The sequence below is a fragment of the Falco naumanni genome, chromosome 12 (genome assembly GCF_017639655.2).
Source record: "Falco naumanni isolate bFalNau1 chromosome 12, bFalNau1.pat, whole genome shotgun sequence".
In the NCBI taxonomy this organism is placed as follows: Eukaryota; Metazoa; Chordata; class Aves; order Falconiformes; family Falconidae; genus Falco; species Falco naumanni.
The window spans coordinates 22,243,832-22,259,108 of record NC_054065.1 but is presented as its reverse complement, the minus strand read 5'-3'; the positions used below and the strand labels follow the sequence as shown (position 1 = coordinate 22,259,108).

Genomic DNA, 15,277 nt, shown 5'->3' with positions numbered 1-15,277 from the left:
GAATGACTCTGGCATGACAGGGAACTTCACATCTGGAAAGACAAGCAACAGGATCAAATTAGTAATGCATACCATTGCCAGTGACTCAAAAGGAAACTGTAGTAATAGTATTGTAGCTTGTAATACTGCCCCTGGGTAAATTCTGCTGCCTAGGCAGTTGACTCTGCAAAGACAGCTCAGGTTATTGTTACGGTGCAGTACTTGATCTGTGGCGGACAGAGGGTGTGCTTTCAGGATGCTCTCTTAGGGAGAAAATATTTTCTTTACTTTGTTTTCCCCAAACAAATCCAATGCCTACTAAAAATCAAACAACTGTCACCCTGTCCCTGACTAAATATTGGTTCTGTAGTGTCTGTGGCACATGGCTACAGAATTTTTATAACAAGGACATTTATCTTTCTCTTGTACTTGCAGGGAAAAGGTGAAGAGTAGGGGGTTGCATGTTTTTAACGTGTTCTAATGTTCTTTTAAAGGACAAAACTCTATGCTTGCTATGCTCAAAAGACCACTAACAAGTTTGTTTTTAAAAAGAAATTCATAGCAATTTCAAAGGTAACTTAGGTGACTTGTGCTGGTTATGCTTTGCATGTTGGGCCAACTGGACTTGCCCAGCAGGTCTTCCAGCATAGCAGACCACAGTTCCCTAAGGATTCATTCTAGTCCAACTGGTGCTTGCTGCCCCATCATCCCATCTTCTTCTGATAGGTCTGATTGTGCTGGCTTGCCCACCCACCCCACACCCCTCCTTTTTTTTTTTTTTTTTTTTTCCCCCCCCCCCACCAGCACAGATGTCCTCACAATGTTGCAGTGGCTTTCATCGGCTTCTCAAGTATTAGAGCAACTTGCTCAAAATCGGAAAACCAAGAAATACCGTAGATAAAGATAGTAGGGGAAATAATTGAGGCATTCCCACTTTATATGTTGGAGGGTTTTTTGTTTATTTCTTATTACTCTAAGCTTTAAATTTTCTGTTTAAGTAGGTGTCAGTAGCTGTATCTGACTGTTAAATAATAATATGAATGTCTTGGTGTTTGAGTAACTAAAAGTAGCTCAATTTCAATGTAGCTGCATGCACGCCTCATGTTTGACTTGCAGATAAAACAGTCTTAATAGACTACTTTAATTTGCCATAGCATTTCATAATATAGCTAAAAATACAGATAAAGGTATAAATTAAGATCTGAAGATCTCTACCTTTGGATGAAGATCTCGAGATTTTACAGCAGTGAACCCAGTGGCTTATTCTGGCTAAAATGCATCACTGCCTCAAGTTTGTGGTGTTGCTTGCTTGTCCTACTTTTTTGCCTGAGTCTGATGATCCCAGGTGAATCATACTCTGCTTTTTCCTTATTAAGGTTTGAACTATCCTTCAAATTTATGTCTTTGCAGCAGTAAGAAAGAAAAAACTTGCCGGTTTGTATTTGCAACATGTGCCTTGTAGAGGCTGCTACTTTTCATGCCGCAGGGTGAAATTGTAGGTTTTGTTGTAGTTGAGGGTATCCACTAAGAAAGAATTATGTTAGCATTGTGGTTTTCCTCCTGGTGTCAGGCTGTCGATCACAGAATCTCAGAATTGTTTAGGTTGGAAGGGACCTCTGAGGATCATATAGTCGAACCCCCTGCTCAAAGCAAGGTCAAATAGAACAGGTTGCCCAGGTGCACCTCCAGACAGGTTTTGAACAGCCCCGAGGATGGACACTTTCACAACCCCACTGTGCAAGCTGTGCCAGTCTTTAACCACTCTTAGAGTAAACATTTTTTTCTTCTTTTTTCCCTTGTATTGAAGTGGGATATGGTGTTAATTCAATTTGTGCCTGTTGCCTCTTAGCCTGTCACTGGGTACTGCAGGAAAGAGTCTGGCTAAGTCTGTACTTCTTTTCCCTGCATCTTTGTCAGGTACTTACGCATGGGTAAGATTTCCCCCCCTGAAGTCTTTTCTTCTTCAGGCTGAACAGTCCCAGCTTTCTTAGCCTCTTCTCATATGAAAGATTCTGCAGTCCCCTAATCATCTCAGTGACCCTTTGTTGGACTCACTCCAGTAAGTCTGCATGTTACATGGTACTGGGGAGCCCAGAACTGGACCTGGTGCTCCAGATGTAGCCGCCTCAGTGTTGAGCAGAGGAGAGGGGCCACCTGCTTTTGCTGATGCAGGCCAGGATACTGTTTGCCCTACCATGAGGATACGTTTCTGGCTTGTGGTCAGCTTGTCCAGCAGGACTCCTGGGCCTTTTCTGCAAAGCCTCTCCCTAGGTGTGGGGCTCAGCACTTCCCCTTGCTGAACTCCCTGAGTTTCCTCTTGGCTCATTCCTCGAGCCTGTCTGCATCCCTCTGAATGGCAGCATGACCATCTGGCATATCGACCACTCCTCCTGGTTCTGTGTTGCCTGCAAGCTTGCCGCAAACTTGTAGAGGGGGTACACTCTGTCCTATCATTCAGGCTGCTAATGAGGATGTTAAACAGTACTGGTCTCATCAGTATTGACCCCAGGGTACAACCCTAGTGACTGGACTCCAGCAGGGCTTTGTGCTGCTGGAAGTGGTGATTTTCTCTCCTGCAGCTTTCCTTCTTAAAGCTCAAGTCCCACTGTTGACATAATGAATTGCAGACTAGCTTACTCACTCCTTTTTGTGTGCTCTAAAGGAATCTTCTGCTTTCCTCTTGTTTGATTTCTCATTCTTTTCAGATATAGGTATATAGAGGGAAAGCCTACCTGTGACTTGTTCTGACTTGAATCCAGGAGGGAACAAGTTCTCCATCTCATGCAGCAGATGGAATTTTCTTTTAAAGAGACCTGTAGTTTTTGAAGGGAAAATAAAAACAAAAACACCATGGCCCTTTTATTGAATTGTTCCTGTCTGTTGGTATTTTGATGTGTCAGACCCTGTTTGTCAGCTTTGTTCCTGTTTGGTTAGTTGCACAGCAGTAGTGATGGGGCAGATGAGTATGGGTAAAGTACTGTAGTAACCTGCTGGGTTCAAGTTATTAAAAATACAGAGCTGCAGCCAACTGTCCTTGGCTTGAGAGAGTGATAAGGGTAACAATAATAGCCAGCTCTGTATTGGTAGCATTTTTTAGTTACCCAGCTGCACTGGTATGTTTTTTGATCAGAGAAAAACACTCCTCCTCTCGCTGCTCTTCTCTGGAACTTAATCTTTTACAAAGAGAAATGTGCTTGAATTGTAATGGTTTTGTATTCTGAAATTTCCCTGTTTTCAAAGTAACCTTTCTAATTCTAGAAAAGCCAGTCAGTTTTCCATGAAGCAGTCTTACAGATACATCCTAAGCTCAAAGAAAACTGTATTTGCATTGTAACCATACTGATAATACAGTAGTTTCAATATATGCAGTATAATGAATAGGACTTTTAAGACTGTGGTATCAACTTAGCAAATCTGAATTTGGACTACCTTGTTAAGAGTAAACATCACTGTTAGGGGGGAAACTGCAAGAGTTTGGCTCTTGCATTTAAAGAAAAATTGAAGTGTTCTGTGGATTTAGCATATAAAGTCATGTGCTTGAGTGTGAGAATCTTTTCTCACTTGTAAAAATTATCCTTGTAGGTAAAGAGACTGAAATGTAGGGCTCCCAGCCTTGTCTGACAAAAAGGGTCTCTTTGGGCAAGTGCTGGACCTCTTTGTGTTGGGGGATTGACTGTGGTGTTTCCATCATTGTCGCTGACCCTGAGTTTGAGTATCAGAAAGTGTGAACTAGTAAAAAAACCTTGTATGTCTTGGTGGTTCTCCTTAAAATTTTCAAATCCATAGTGTCTGTCTAGGGAGCAGATCTGTGGACCAAATTTTCATTGGACATTTTTTCATACAAGTGGTCTTGTGGCCCTGCAGGTTGTCATAGGGGGTTTCTTGCCATGGAAAATTGCACGATCTTAGTAAACTGTAAATCTTGTCTCTGCTCTGTGTAACAACTTGCCTGAGAGCCTTCTATTGAGAGTCTCTTCGATGCTTGTTTTACAGAAATATGTTTCTTTCCCTCTGTCACTTATGGTGTTTCATCTTTTTGGTCATTAGAAGCTTTTTAACCAGAAAAAGGCCATCTTTAGCTTATATACCTTTTTGGGGGTTATGATAATCTCAAAGATAGTCCTGTAAACTTTGTCTTTATTTGATATTGGAAATAAACATATTTATACATAGATTGACAGTGTTTCCTTCCGCTGTGTAACTAAGAATGACCAAAATGGTACTGAGTATCAACTTTAAATATGAGCTGAAGTGATAGCAGTTAATCTGAAGTACACTTACCGTTGGTTCAGATTCTTCTGTCTTTTGAGGACTTTGACAGTGTGCTTCTAACTAGGTAATTTTTTGTGCGTACTTGGAAACTTAGAGTTGTTTTTAACTTTCAGGCCTGACTATTTGATTTTTAGTATCCCTTAAGCTTTACATGTTGTTCTGGTGTTTCTAAGTGTGTTAAAAATGTAAAAAAGTCTCCTTTCATTGTGGGGGAAAAAAACGCAAGACTGCCCCATTGTTTTGCTTTTCCTTTTTCTAGGCTTCAAACAAACTTTTTTTTTTCTGGCGATTATAACATCTGTAGTATGTAAGGTATTAGAGCATTAGGATATTATTTCATGAATGCATTGATGTTCCTCTGGGTAGTTAATGTATTTTATCTGTCACCAAGGAGGAATGTGCTGTACAGCTTGCTCCTTCTGCAAGTGGTCTGACTCATGAGCATGAGGTACTTCAAAAGGATTTCAGCACTTCATCCCATTCTTCAGTCTTGCAGTTGCTTTTCTAATAATAGAAGCAGCAAAACACAGTGGAGTTACTTCTCGGCTGCTACAGTTTATTACCAGTATAGTCATGAAAGCTGACATCAATCACAATCTTCACGTTTCACAGTCCACATTTGCCTGTGTGGCTACGAACACGGAGTCTCTGTACCACTCCTTGAAAGCAGTAACCACCATATGCAACTGGGGTTCCAGTTTGGATGATCAGAATTACAAGCTGTGGGACGTTGGTGCCTCTGCAGTTTAAGCAGTGTTGTGGGAATGGCATAAAATAGCTGTTGGAGACCTCCAGCGAAATATGGAGCCTATGTCCAGTGAAAGATGTGTTGTTGTAAGACTTAAAATACATTAGAACTATTCCTTAAATATCTGTAGGAGCATAGCTTGTGTATCCTGACAGAATTTGTTAACTTTAAAATTTTTCTTACCATATAAACTGCTCGTCTAGTGTGATTGTAAAGAGGTGAGGCTCTTCAAGTGATGTTGCCTGCACCAAAGTCGGTGGAAGAAGTTCACTTCACTGAGGGTGAGCTAAGGTTTCGCTTTTATTGATTCTCGGTCACATATGGGTAAAAGGAGCCCTTTTTTCAGCCACAAGCATCATCTCTTGTGCCAGGGAATTATAGAACTCAAGCAAACTGTACCCATGAGGTCTTGAACATGCACTCCAGGAAAATTAAGTCAATCTTCAAAAGCAGTCATTGCTAGGGCCTATTTCCAAAAGGAACCGCTGTCCTTCAAGAAAGATGTGGTTCTTGGGTTGGTTAGAAAGATGAAAGAGCCGGAGCATCTTTGTTGTAATTGTCTCCTGCTTTTAACACCTCTTATTTGTCATTTAATGGAAGTAAGAGTGTGGGTTGACTTTAGGGCATAAATATTGTGACTTCTGAAGTCCTCTTCTCCACAAAGCAGATCTGTACACTGTACACTGCAGAAAGAGAGGGTGGAAGCTAAGAGGAATGGAACTGAAAGCAAAAGAAAATGTGCGTTGTTTCCTACAATGAAATGTAGAGGTGTGCAAAGTGATTTGTCACAGAAAAATGGAGGTGGTGATGGGGACATCTTGAACCCAGCCCTGGTTTAGTAACATGTACTGTAGGAACAATTTCCTTTATTTGCAGGCTTCTTTTCCCCAGCTGCTGCTGCTTCTCTGACTTCTCTATGACAAGCATTTCTCTTGATGCAGGTAAAAGGAAAAAATTTTCAGTGCAGGTCAGTTTATCATCATAAAAGTCTGAATCAAGCTGTCTGTAAAAGATACTTTTTTGGTATCAAATTCTTGTTTGAAACTGTATATCCACAACCTTAAGTTGTGCATATTGTAATAGCATGGAAATTAAAAATACTTTTGTTATTAAGGTACATTATTTAATAGGAAAAGAAAGATAACACATTAAGTGCATTAAGTGAAGCTGTGTTTAATGAGATATGTTGTCTGAATGTTCTTTCCCTCCTTTCCTGGATTGTACTTTTATTGATCACCTGTATGTCTTCGGTGTACCTAGAGACAATACATGCAGGTTTCCTAGGCAGTATGAATTTCAGAAGGAACGGGTGGGATAGGAAGAGCTGTTTTTCTCTCTCCAATAGTATGTGTCTGATTTTATATAGGTGTTTTTTAAACATCTTCTAACCCTAAAGTACACGCTTAATAAATGTAAAAAAACCTAGCTGCTGATTTGCTTAGTCCGTTGTTTGTTTTCCTTTTTTTCACTGTAGCCAACCTTTAACCTTTTTGTTAAGGACTAAAAACACCTTTAGCCTGTCTGTCGTCTTTTTTTTATTATTATTTTTTTATTTAATGTGGTCTAGATGTGTGAAGTAATACTTAACCTTTGGCATCACTTCTGGGATTTCTTATTGCCAGCTATCAAAGAATCCCATCTATAAAGGAGAGACAAATGAGTTTAACAACTGCACATAGCTACTCTAGCTAAAACATACTTTGATGAGCCACTTGTGAATAACAGTAAAGCAGGGTTGCAACTTGCCAAACACAAATGCTTGAGTATGAGGAGGAACGTTTAAAACGTAGAAACCTGGTTGTCATGAGTTACAGTCACTGTTTGAATACCTAATAATAACGTTCCTTCTTTTAGAAAGAAGGGTGGCTTTTGAGAAAGCAAAGAGATCTGTCCATTAATAATGCACTTTCTGTTACTGACAAGTCATTGACGGAAGGTGGTACCGTTCAGTTCCAAGTGTTACCAACCTGCAACTTCTTGGAAAAGGTTTTCTTGAAGCCTTGCCTCATGGAGGCAAGTGATGAGAAGATGAGAAGAAAAATGAACTAAGCGGGTGAATGTTTTGGAGTAAAAGTTCTTCTCCAGTTTCTGGAGGAAGTGATGAATATTGTTTGTAGACTCAAATCTAAAGGGAAAATTGGATATTCAAATCAATTATATGTTTACATATATCATAACTTTCAGGTGATTTATCTAGCTGTTTTATGAGCTTGGGGGTTTTAATAATTGTGGTTAGAACACTTAAAATTCCCTGACCTTGCCATAAAGCAACAGTCTTTTCATGTTTTTTGTTTATGGGATTAATACTGTAGCTTTTAGATTTAGATAATGCTACTATGGGAATTGCATCTGGTTCCTTCACTGCCCATTTCCTAATGGCTGTAGAAATTTCTGGCAGGAGGTGTGTCGTCATCAACCCCCAGTTGAGAAATAAGAAGTTAAAACTCAATATGTTTTGAAACAACAACCCCAGGTATTCATTAGACCTTATGTTGTTAAGATACCAATAAAATTTATGCCAATTCTTACAGCACACACTGGAGTGAAACTGTTAACTATAGTGAATAAGAGACAGTCAAAAATTTCAAACATTTTTTAAGCTTTAAAATGCAGTGTGCAAAATGAAGTAGCTCGTATTAATTGCTAGGCAGCTGTGCAGAATACTAGACCACCATTCTTGCCAGGTATATTCAAAAGTGTAAAATCTACTAAATTGTGAGTTAACAGAGTAGTCATTTGCCCAGTCTAATGACACACTGCAATTAAAGCGCTTGAATATTTATTCATAGCATCACTTACATGCACACAGTTATGTTAAGGACATGATTACAAAGCAGCCAAGTGTTCTAAGAACTCTCAATAGCTACATTTAGATGTGTAATAGTTGAGCGAAAATGTGGAAAAAACCCTCTTTTATTGCTGCTGCTTCTTCTTTAAGCCCTGCAAGGATTAGCTCATAAAAACTCAGTTTGCAGCTCATTATATGAAATACTTTCTTGATGTTTTAGAGATGTGTGTACATCTTGGATGACTTTTATATGTGAAAGAAAAATCTTTTTGTCTTACGGCACATGCAATTGCAAGTAAACTTGACTTCATCCTCTCCTGGAGAAGCCCTTTGCTTACAACACTAAGTACAAATGAAGTATCTCTAACAGCTAAGCCACTTCTGTCTCAATCTTGTGGGTAAAAGATGTCGTTACTAACCCGGATTACCAGATTTTTCTTGGTACTGAGTTTACCATGATTTCAAATCGCCATGTTAAACTGATTTCCTCTCTTTCCTTCCTTCACGTTATTTCACTATGTTAAACTGCATTTGCAGAAATCTTAACTATTGCGAGGCTGTAGACATAGAACCAATACCCTGATAAAACATGCCCTGGCCGTAGAAGGAGGCCATGGAGGAATGTTTGCTGGTTTTCAGGCCCCGAGTGACAAATATTTGTCTTTGAACTGTTTTTTGTCTTGTTACAGTGGAGCAAAGCAGTGTTCCTGGTTCTGTTGCCATGCAGCTGAGGTCTTGATTTGAATGTTTCCAACTGCAGTGGAGGAATGTAATAGCACAAGTATTTCTTAAAGCAAAAGGTGCTCCTTTTGAAAATTTGTGTGGTGAGAAAATCGAAGACATTTATTCCCTCCACAGAGTTTAAAGGGACACTGTGAACTTAAAATTCTAGGTATTTAAGGGGTTTCTTTTCTTCTTTAAACAGTTGTGGTAATGGCAGTGGTTTTTCTGCACTTTTGTGGTTTGCTGTTGTGTTTCCGATCCAGAAATGCTCTGTGAAGGACTTGCACGAACTGATTCTTTTCTCCTTGATAATCAGGTCAATCAATTGACTATAAAGTGTTACTAAGCACAAGAGACAGCCTGATAGCCTGAGGAGAAATGACAGAGGGAAAAGAAACTAGAGGATGTCCAGCTGAATCACTGTGATTTAATAACTTACTACCTGTCAGCTGAGCTGTGGAAGTTGAGCTGTTAGCCTGGCCAGTTGCTAGATAAAATGAATAGAATAAGTAAATTTAAAGAATTAAATCAAACCTTTTTTTTTCTTTTTTTTTGTTATCTTGCATTTGGAGTGGGATAACAGAGCCTGCCTTTTTGCTACTACTCAGCTGAAACTTGTTAGTGCCTTGTAAGCAGGCTGTGTGCTTTTACCCTCTTGTTTTAACAAAAGTATGTGTGTAAAATACTCTAAAATACTCTAGGTAGCAGCAGAAGCTTTTTTCCCCCTGCTTTTCTTTGACTGGGGCCTATCTGAAAGTTTCAAAGTCAGGCAGTAGTCTTCACCTAGTATGCTAAAAATGTACTTTTTAATAGCAAATTAAGCTTCATAAGTTCTTCTCTTTAGTTCTTTTCAATTGCGTGTTGCTTCTCATGGTCTACATTTTTTCAGTCGTGACCTTTATTTCAATCATTCAGAAAGCTGGATCTGTGAAACACTTTTGAAGATTAAAAATAGTTTCTTTTTAAACTGCTCTACAGTAGAAATAACTACTAGTAGAAATTGATACATCCCAGGGAAGTATCTATAGTAAAGTAATCCCTTTTTTTCCCTCTGAGTGATCTACAAATAATTGTATTTGGAAATAGTTAGATACTTGTGAGAGAACTTATTTTGCAGATGCTTAATGTATTCAGTACTTAGTTTTTATTACTTTTGGAAAGCCACAGTTCAGTAAAACTATTGTATATTGGCTGCTTAATAAAGACACTGAAGTAACAGTTTCAAAATCAGTAGGCGGTTGGTTCATTTCCCTTTAAAACAATTCTGGTTTCATCTTAGTTTCTTGCCTTGTGGGGTAGATATGTTAAAAACTTGTTAAGGAGGGTGCACGGTCAACTATGACTGCCATGACCAGGCGTTTTCCAACTTCCAGGGAGTTAGAGAGGACATGGGAGGGAATTAGATTGTAATCGAGGAGGAGGGATAAGGGGGATCTTCCAAGTTCATGTTGAGAAAAATAAGAAAGGATCTGTGCTTAGCTTGCCTGGGGAAAGGAAGGGAGATTGGACATTATGGAATGAATAGTCCTCCCGCCTTCATATGTCTAGCCTGATTCTATGTACTTGTAACCAAATACAGCGTTTTATTTTTTTATGGTGTGTTCAAGTCTCAATTCAGTACTAAATCAGGAGCAATTACAAAGTAATGGAAGTGGCAGCTTTCAAAGGTGTGATGCTAATTGGATTTCTGCAAGAACAGGGGAGCTATGCATGGATTATTGCTTCTTTTCTTTGGTGTGTAGCCTACTGCTTTTGTATCGGTTAAACCACTGCTTAAAAGACAGATAGTAAATTAATTAATTATCCTGTGATGGGAGTCGTTCACTGCCTGGGGACCTGTTAATAACAGTACTAAAGATTCAGCAGTGGAGGTGAAGTATTTCCTTTCGTGTCAGAAATGAAAATATTAGCTGGTAAGAAATACTGAACAAACAGAAAAATAATGATGTCCTACGTGCATGGGCAACGCATTGTACTTTTCCTTTTGAACTTCACAGAGCTACTCTGCCTGCCCATCCTTTCCCTTTCCCCTGCACTGCGGTAGCCATCCTTCTTATTGAAGAGGGCCAGACTCTACTTGCTTGTCTCTTTGCCCCAATAACAGCATCAGGCATATTCTGGTTTTTAATTTATGACTGGCTTTTTCTAGTTTTCCATCCTGTGTTCTTCTTTGGGAGGCAGCTTTCATTTTCTCTACTTAGTTATTTTGTGAAGGTGGAGCTAGCAAATTTTTATTTTTTTTCCTTACCTCATCATGTTTTTGCTAGTCAGTGTGAATGTTAGATGATCAACAGCTGTAGCTTCCTACTGACATCATTCTTGCCTCTGGAGTCTCTGGTCTACAAAACAGTGACTAATAGTTTCTGTCATCTGAGCAGCAGTTTCTGAACCCACTATCTTTCATATTGCTAACTTGTTTAGATTTGAATTACTGGGTTTCTTTAATGTAGCGTTTTAAATCTAATGATCCAACTACAGATGTTTTGTTTCGCTTTTACTGGAGTAGCTTAATAATAGTAAGTGTAGAAAGGAAACAAACTTGCTAAGTGTAAAAAAAATAAAAATAAAATTGACATCTCGTTTGTTTGGGTTTTTTTTTTTTTAATATGATGAGTTGAGACAGTTGAATTTGAAAGCTGGGTCAAAAGCTTATGTAATTTTGAGACCCTAAATATAGAATGGTGTAATGACACAAGAAGATTGATCTCTGTGCATATGTTCTGGTAGAGTATTTTTGTTTTGTTCTTTTTCTGTGCATGTGATTTAAAACTAAGCTGAATACCCTCTGCTTGGAAAAATGGTCTTGCTAATATTCCTATCCTATGCTGTGTGACAATTTAAATTGACATGTAGCATGTAGGTTTCTTTATTATAATTGTCTGGGTGTGGGGTCTTTGGTTTTTTTCTTTTGTTGATAGTGGAATTTCCATTTGGTCACTGTAAAATTTATATTTTATTATTTTTTTTTTAATAGTAGTGGAATGGGGTGATGATGTTAAAGCAGTATCAGAAGATGAAGCCATGGTACTGGTGAACCATCAAGCAACGGGTGACGTCTGCACTCTGATGATGTGCCTTCAGGATAAAGGCACGGTAGGCTACAACTGGGGAGTGGGATAGGTTTTGTGTATGTGATCTGTTACCGTGGGTGTGCTTGCAATCTGTGTGCAGTACTGGTGACTGACTTCTGTGTGTTAATCCACCAAATAGTCTCAGAGTCCCGAACGAGAAGCTTTTTGTTTAGATTTGGTTTAATGTGACAGCCAGTAACTTGGAGAATGTTTTAGACCATAAATGTTGCCTTTGAGGGTCTAATATGAGGTGAGTCAGTGTGCATTCAGTCTAGCTTAACACAGAGGGAAGCAGATCTCTTTGCAGTTTACTTGACTTTCTCCTTTCACCTCATGCCCATATGCAACTCAGGCCAGCTTTGTTCAGACCAGCACAGACCTAGCTTCTTGGTTACGACTTTATTCTAGCATGGAATTTTTCTCTTTGAGTTAGAAGCAAGTTATGCATGGTATTTTGAAACTGGAAGTGACTTCCCTATGAGGGCATATCCAAGCTAAGCTAAGACTAGTTAAGGTCAAAATTGCTTGAACTCTTATTTCAGAAACTCTTAAGCATTTCTCGGTGAGAGGTGCAACTAATGTCAGGGTTTTTTTGCACATTACTGTTCAGAAAATTCACGTCTAGAGAGTGTAGTGCTGGAAACTAGAGTATGGGATCTAAACAGGAGATTAAATTTATGTGCCAGTCAGGAGGAAAGGGATATGTATGATTAAGTTACAAAGGGTGGAAAACATAGCTGGCAAGGTGAAAAAGTGCATCAGCTGTATCTGCCTTAGAGTTGTTGTCTTTTCTGCAACAACATGGTGAAGAAACAAGGAAAACCAACTGCTTTTTGTTGCATCTGCACAACTTGTAACTGGCACTGGTTTTCTTAACATATATTAACATAGGTTGTGGATACACTGTATCTCTACCAGTGTTTTAACATTTTTGAGGAATTTTCCCAGATCTTACTTATGACAGCAGAGCTGATTTAAAAAAATAAAAAACCTAAAAAAAAAAAAGAAAATGGCACTCAAGATTGAGCAAAGACTGATTTTTCTTTCTACTGTAGCCTAAAGAAGACTTCATTTTAAAAGTACTTCTAATTGCTTTTATTTCTTTTAGAATTGAGGAGGTCGGATATATATGGTATTCTGTACTGTACCCCAACGAGCAGAATGACAGAATAAACACTCTTTAATTCCCTTCATCAAAATTATGCATAGGACAATCTTGTGATAAAGATATGACTGTGAGGGCATGGTTCTGTGGATATGTATTGCATATAATCTTAAATATTGATGTCTCAGGTGTTTTAAATACCATAGAGCTTCCTTGACTCATCTATGTCATGGTGTATGCTAAGCTGTATTTATCCTGTTTGACTCCATAGCTAGAAAGTTCCAGTCAAGACAGAGTAAGTTTCAGTGAATGTAGATGATGATGTAGGTGAAAGGCTTGCTTCCAGTTCACACAGAAGGGCATACAAAGTAGTAAAACAGTTTACCAAAGGTGGCCTCTGGAAGAACTAGGTTAGAACTAGGAAGACCACCTTCCTGTGCCAGTCCAAAATTTCTCCTGCTTGCTTTTGCAAGCCAGTACAGACTGAAAACAGGAGTAATCTGCAAGCGCTTACTGGTTAATGCTGCTTTTTAAAGAATGTTGATTTAAGACATTGGAAGTGTTTGATTTGAAGTTCTATATTTTTCTGTGTAGTGAGGTAGAATAATTGAAATGTTGTTGCAACTTGACAATATTTCCTAAGGGCCATGTCAGGAACTGTGATGGTATTTTTTTTTTCTAGTATTTTATAAATTCTTACATACAAACGATAGTATAGCCTATCTGTTTTAAGCAAGCTTAATCTCACTAAGCTGTAAACTCAAACACATGTGTTAAGAGATTTCTTGTCTTTCAGGTTCACTTACATGAATAGGAAAAACACAATCTCTTATTAGGGAAGTGGAACTTGGTAGAAGTTCTGATTTTTATGAAAGGACTGGACTGGTATTGTTTTGACTAGTACATGTTACCTAAGGCAAGCCACGCAGAGCAGGGTTTCAGGTGAATCAGAAGTGACCTAATTACACTTTTTATGTAGTTCAGGAAATAGTTCCAATTTGTTTGTGTAAGTAAGTGTTAAAAGAAACTAAGTAATTTAGTTGAGATCTCATAAACATCAAAGGTTATGTGTTTAAAAAGAGAAATAGGTTAAAATGCTGCTATTGCTGCTTTCTGACTGGATTAGAACGGATAAATGTGGCAATGTTTTTGATTTAGAGCAGAAAGCAGTGCCAGGAAGGAGTGCAGTGGAGACAAAAAAGTAGAGCTTGCAGCTGTTGGAGTGCGAGTTTCAAGACATGCATTCCCAGGTTTCATTGCTAAGTTAGAGGTGCTTGAAAGATGAAAGTCAGTCTATTCAGGTTGCTTTGTTATGAAATCTGTGTAGAGTGAAATGAAAGTGGGCCTGTGAATAGGAGACACCTAGATATTATTTTTTTTTTATAAAACTATTAAAAGCTTTTTCTACATTCTGGATTTAAGCAGGAAGGATGAACCAAAAAGAACCTTAAACAGCATCCAAATACTCTTCCAATCTGTAAACAAGTATGAATATGTGCTCAAAATGCTGCTGAATGTCTTTGCTTAAAACCTACTTGAAATGCAAGTGATAAGAGACTCATCTGATAAACGTTGTTGCATTCCTGAGGAGACTAGATGGAAAAGCTGCCACCAGTACCTTGCAGTGTCCTCTGCTCCGCCCTTGGTGGAACAGAGTGAATCTCCATTAATCGTTTGCCTTCTGATTGCAAACAAGATAATTGTGTCCTATTCTTTGAACTCCTTCTTTTTGATTGTGTGTTAGAGTGTGTGTATATATTCATTAATTCATACATAAAAATATTTTCTCTTTGTATTTCTTACCACCGCCTAGGCTTATAGGCAGATTTGTAATTACTGAGCTCTGGAGTTTGCTCACACTTGGAGCAAATTGCCTGTATGTTTTGTCTTAGTTATAACTTCTGTGCCGCACTGATCTTTGACACAATTGCATCGCTCCTCAAAAAGACTGAGGAAGTCCAGGGATCCTAGTTAGAAGCTCTGTGTCACCTAAAACGTAGGGAGATGGACTTAAGACTCTGAAGAGCAGTGATCTTCCAGAATAAACATACTGTCATCTAAATAAAGACAATAAAAAGCGGTATGGGAGGAGAGAAGCACTAGCATTCCTGGGCAAGTGTTCCTCCTCCAGGACTGACATAGAACATCTAGGGACCAACGTTCATTCCTCGAAAGACATAAACCTTTTCTTCCCAAGGAAGCAGATTATTAAGCTTGCTTATCTCCTCTGGTAAAATAGATCATGTTGGTTTAACTTCTGCTTGATATAATAGAACGATAATTGTCAAAATGCCAAAGTAGTAGATGAACGCTGACAGTCATACAGGTACTGCTGCAGGCTACACCATCATCAATGGAATGTTGGTGGTGTTTTTATGAAAGGATATGGTTCCCTACACCAGCCTGTCATCTTTGGGCTGATGCGTAGGCATGAACTTAAGATACTGTAGTGCCCTGGAGAGCAGTAACACCTCTCAGTGATGCTTTTTTAACTCTTGTCCTTAGGGCACACCTTTTTTCTTTTCCCTCTCCCTAAGACTTTCTACTTTACTGAAATGGAAAGAATGTGAATCTCTGCAGAGAAGAATTTT

General features: G+C 38.7%; 1 protein-coding gene across 3 annotated transcripts in view; it reads left to right on the top strand.

The window, feature by feature from the left end:
* The window catches only part of LPGAT1 (lysophosphatidylglycerol acyltransferase 1), a 67,160-nt gene that overhangs the window by 16,997 nt on the left and 34,886 nt on the right, over positions 1-15,277 (top strand). For all 3 annotated transcript variants that reach the window (XM_040611764.1, XM_040611763.1, XM_040611765.1), the window contains one exon: positions 11,485-11,603. In XM_040611764.1, coding sequence (XP_040467698.1) covers positions 11,485-11,603 — 119 coding nt within the window. The remainder of the gene's footprint in view (positions 1-11,484; positions 11,604-15,277) is intronic.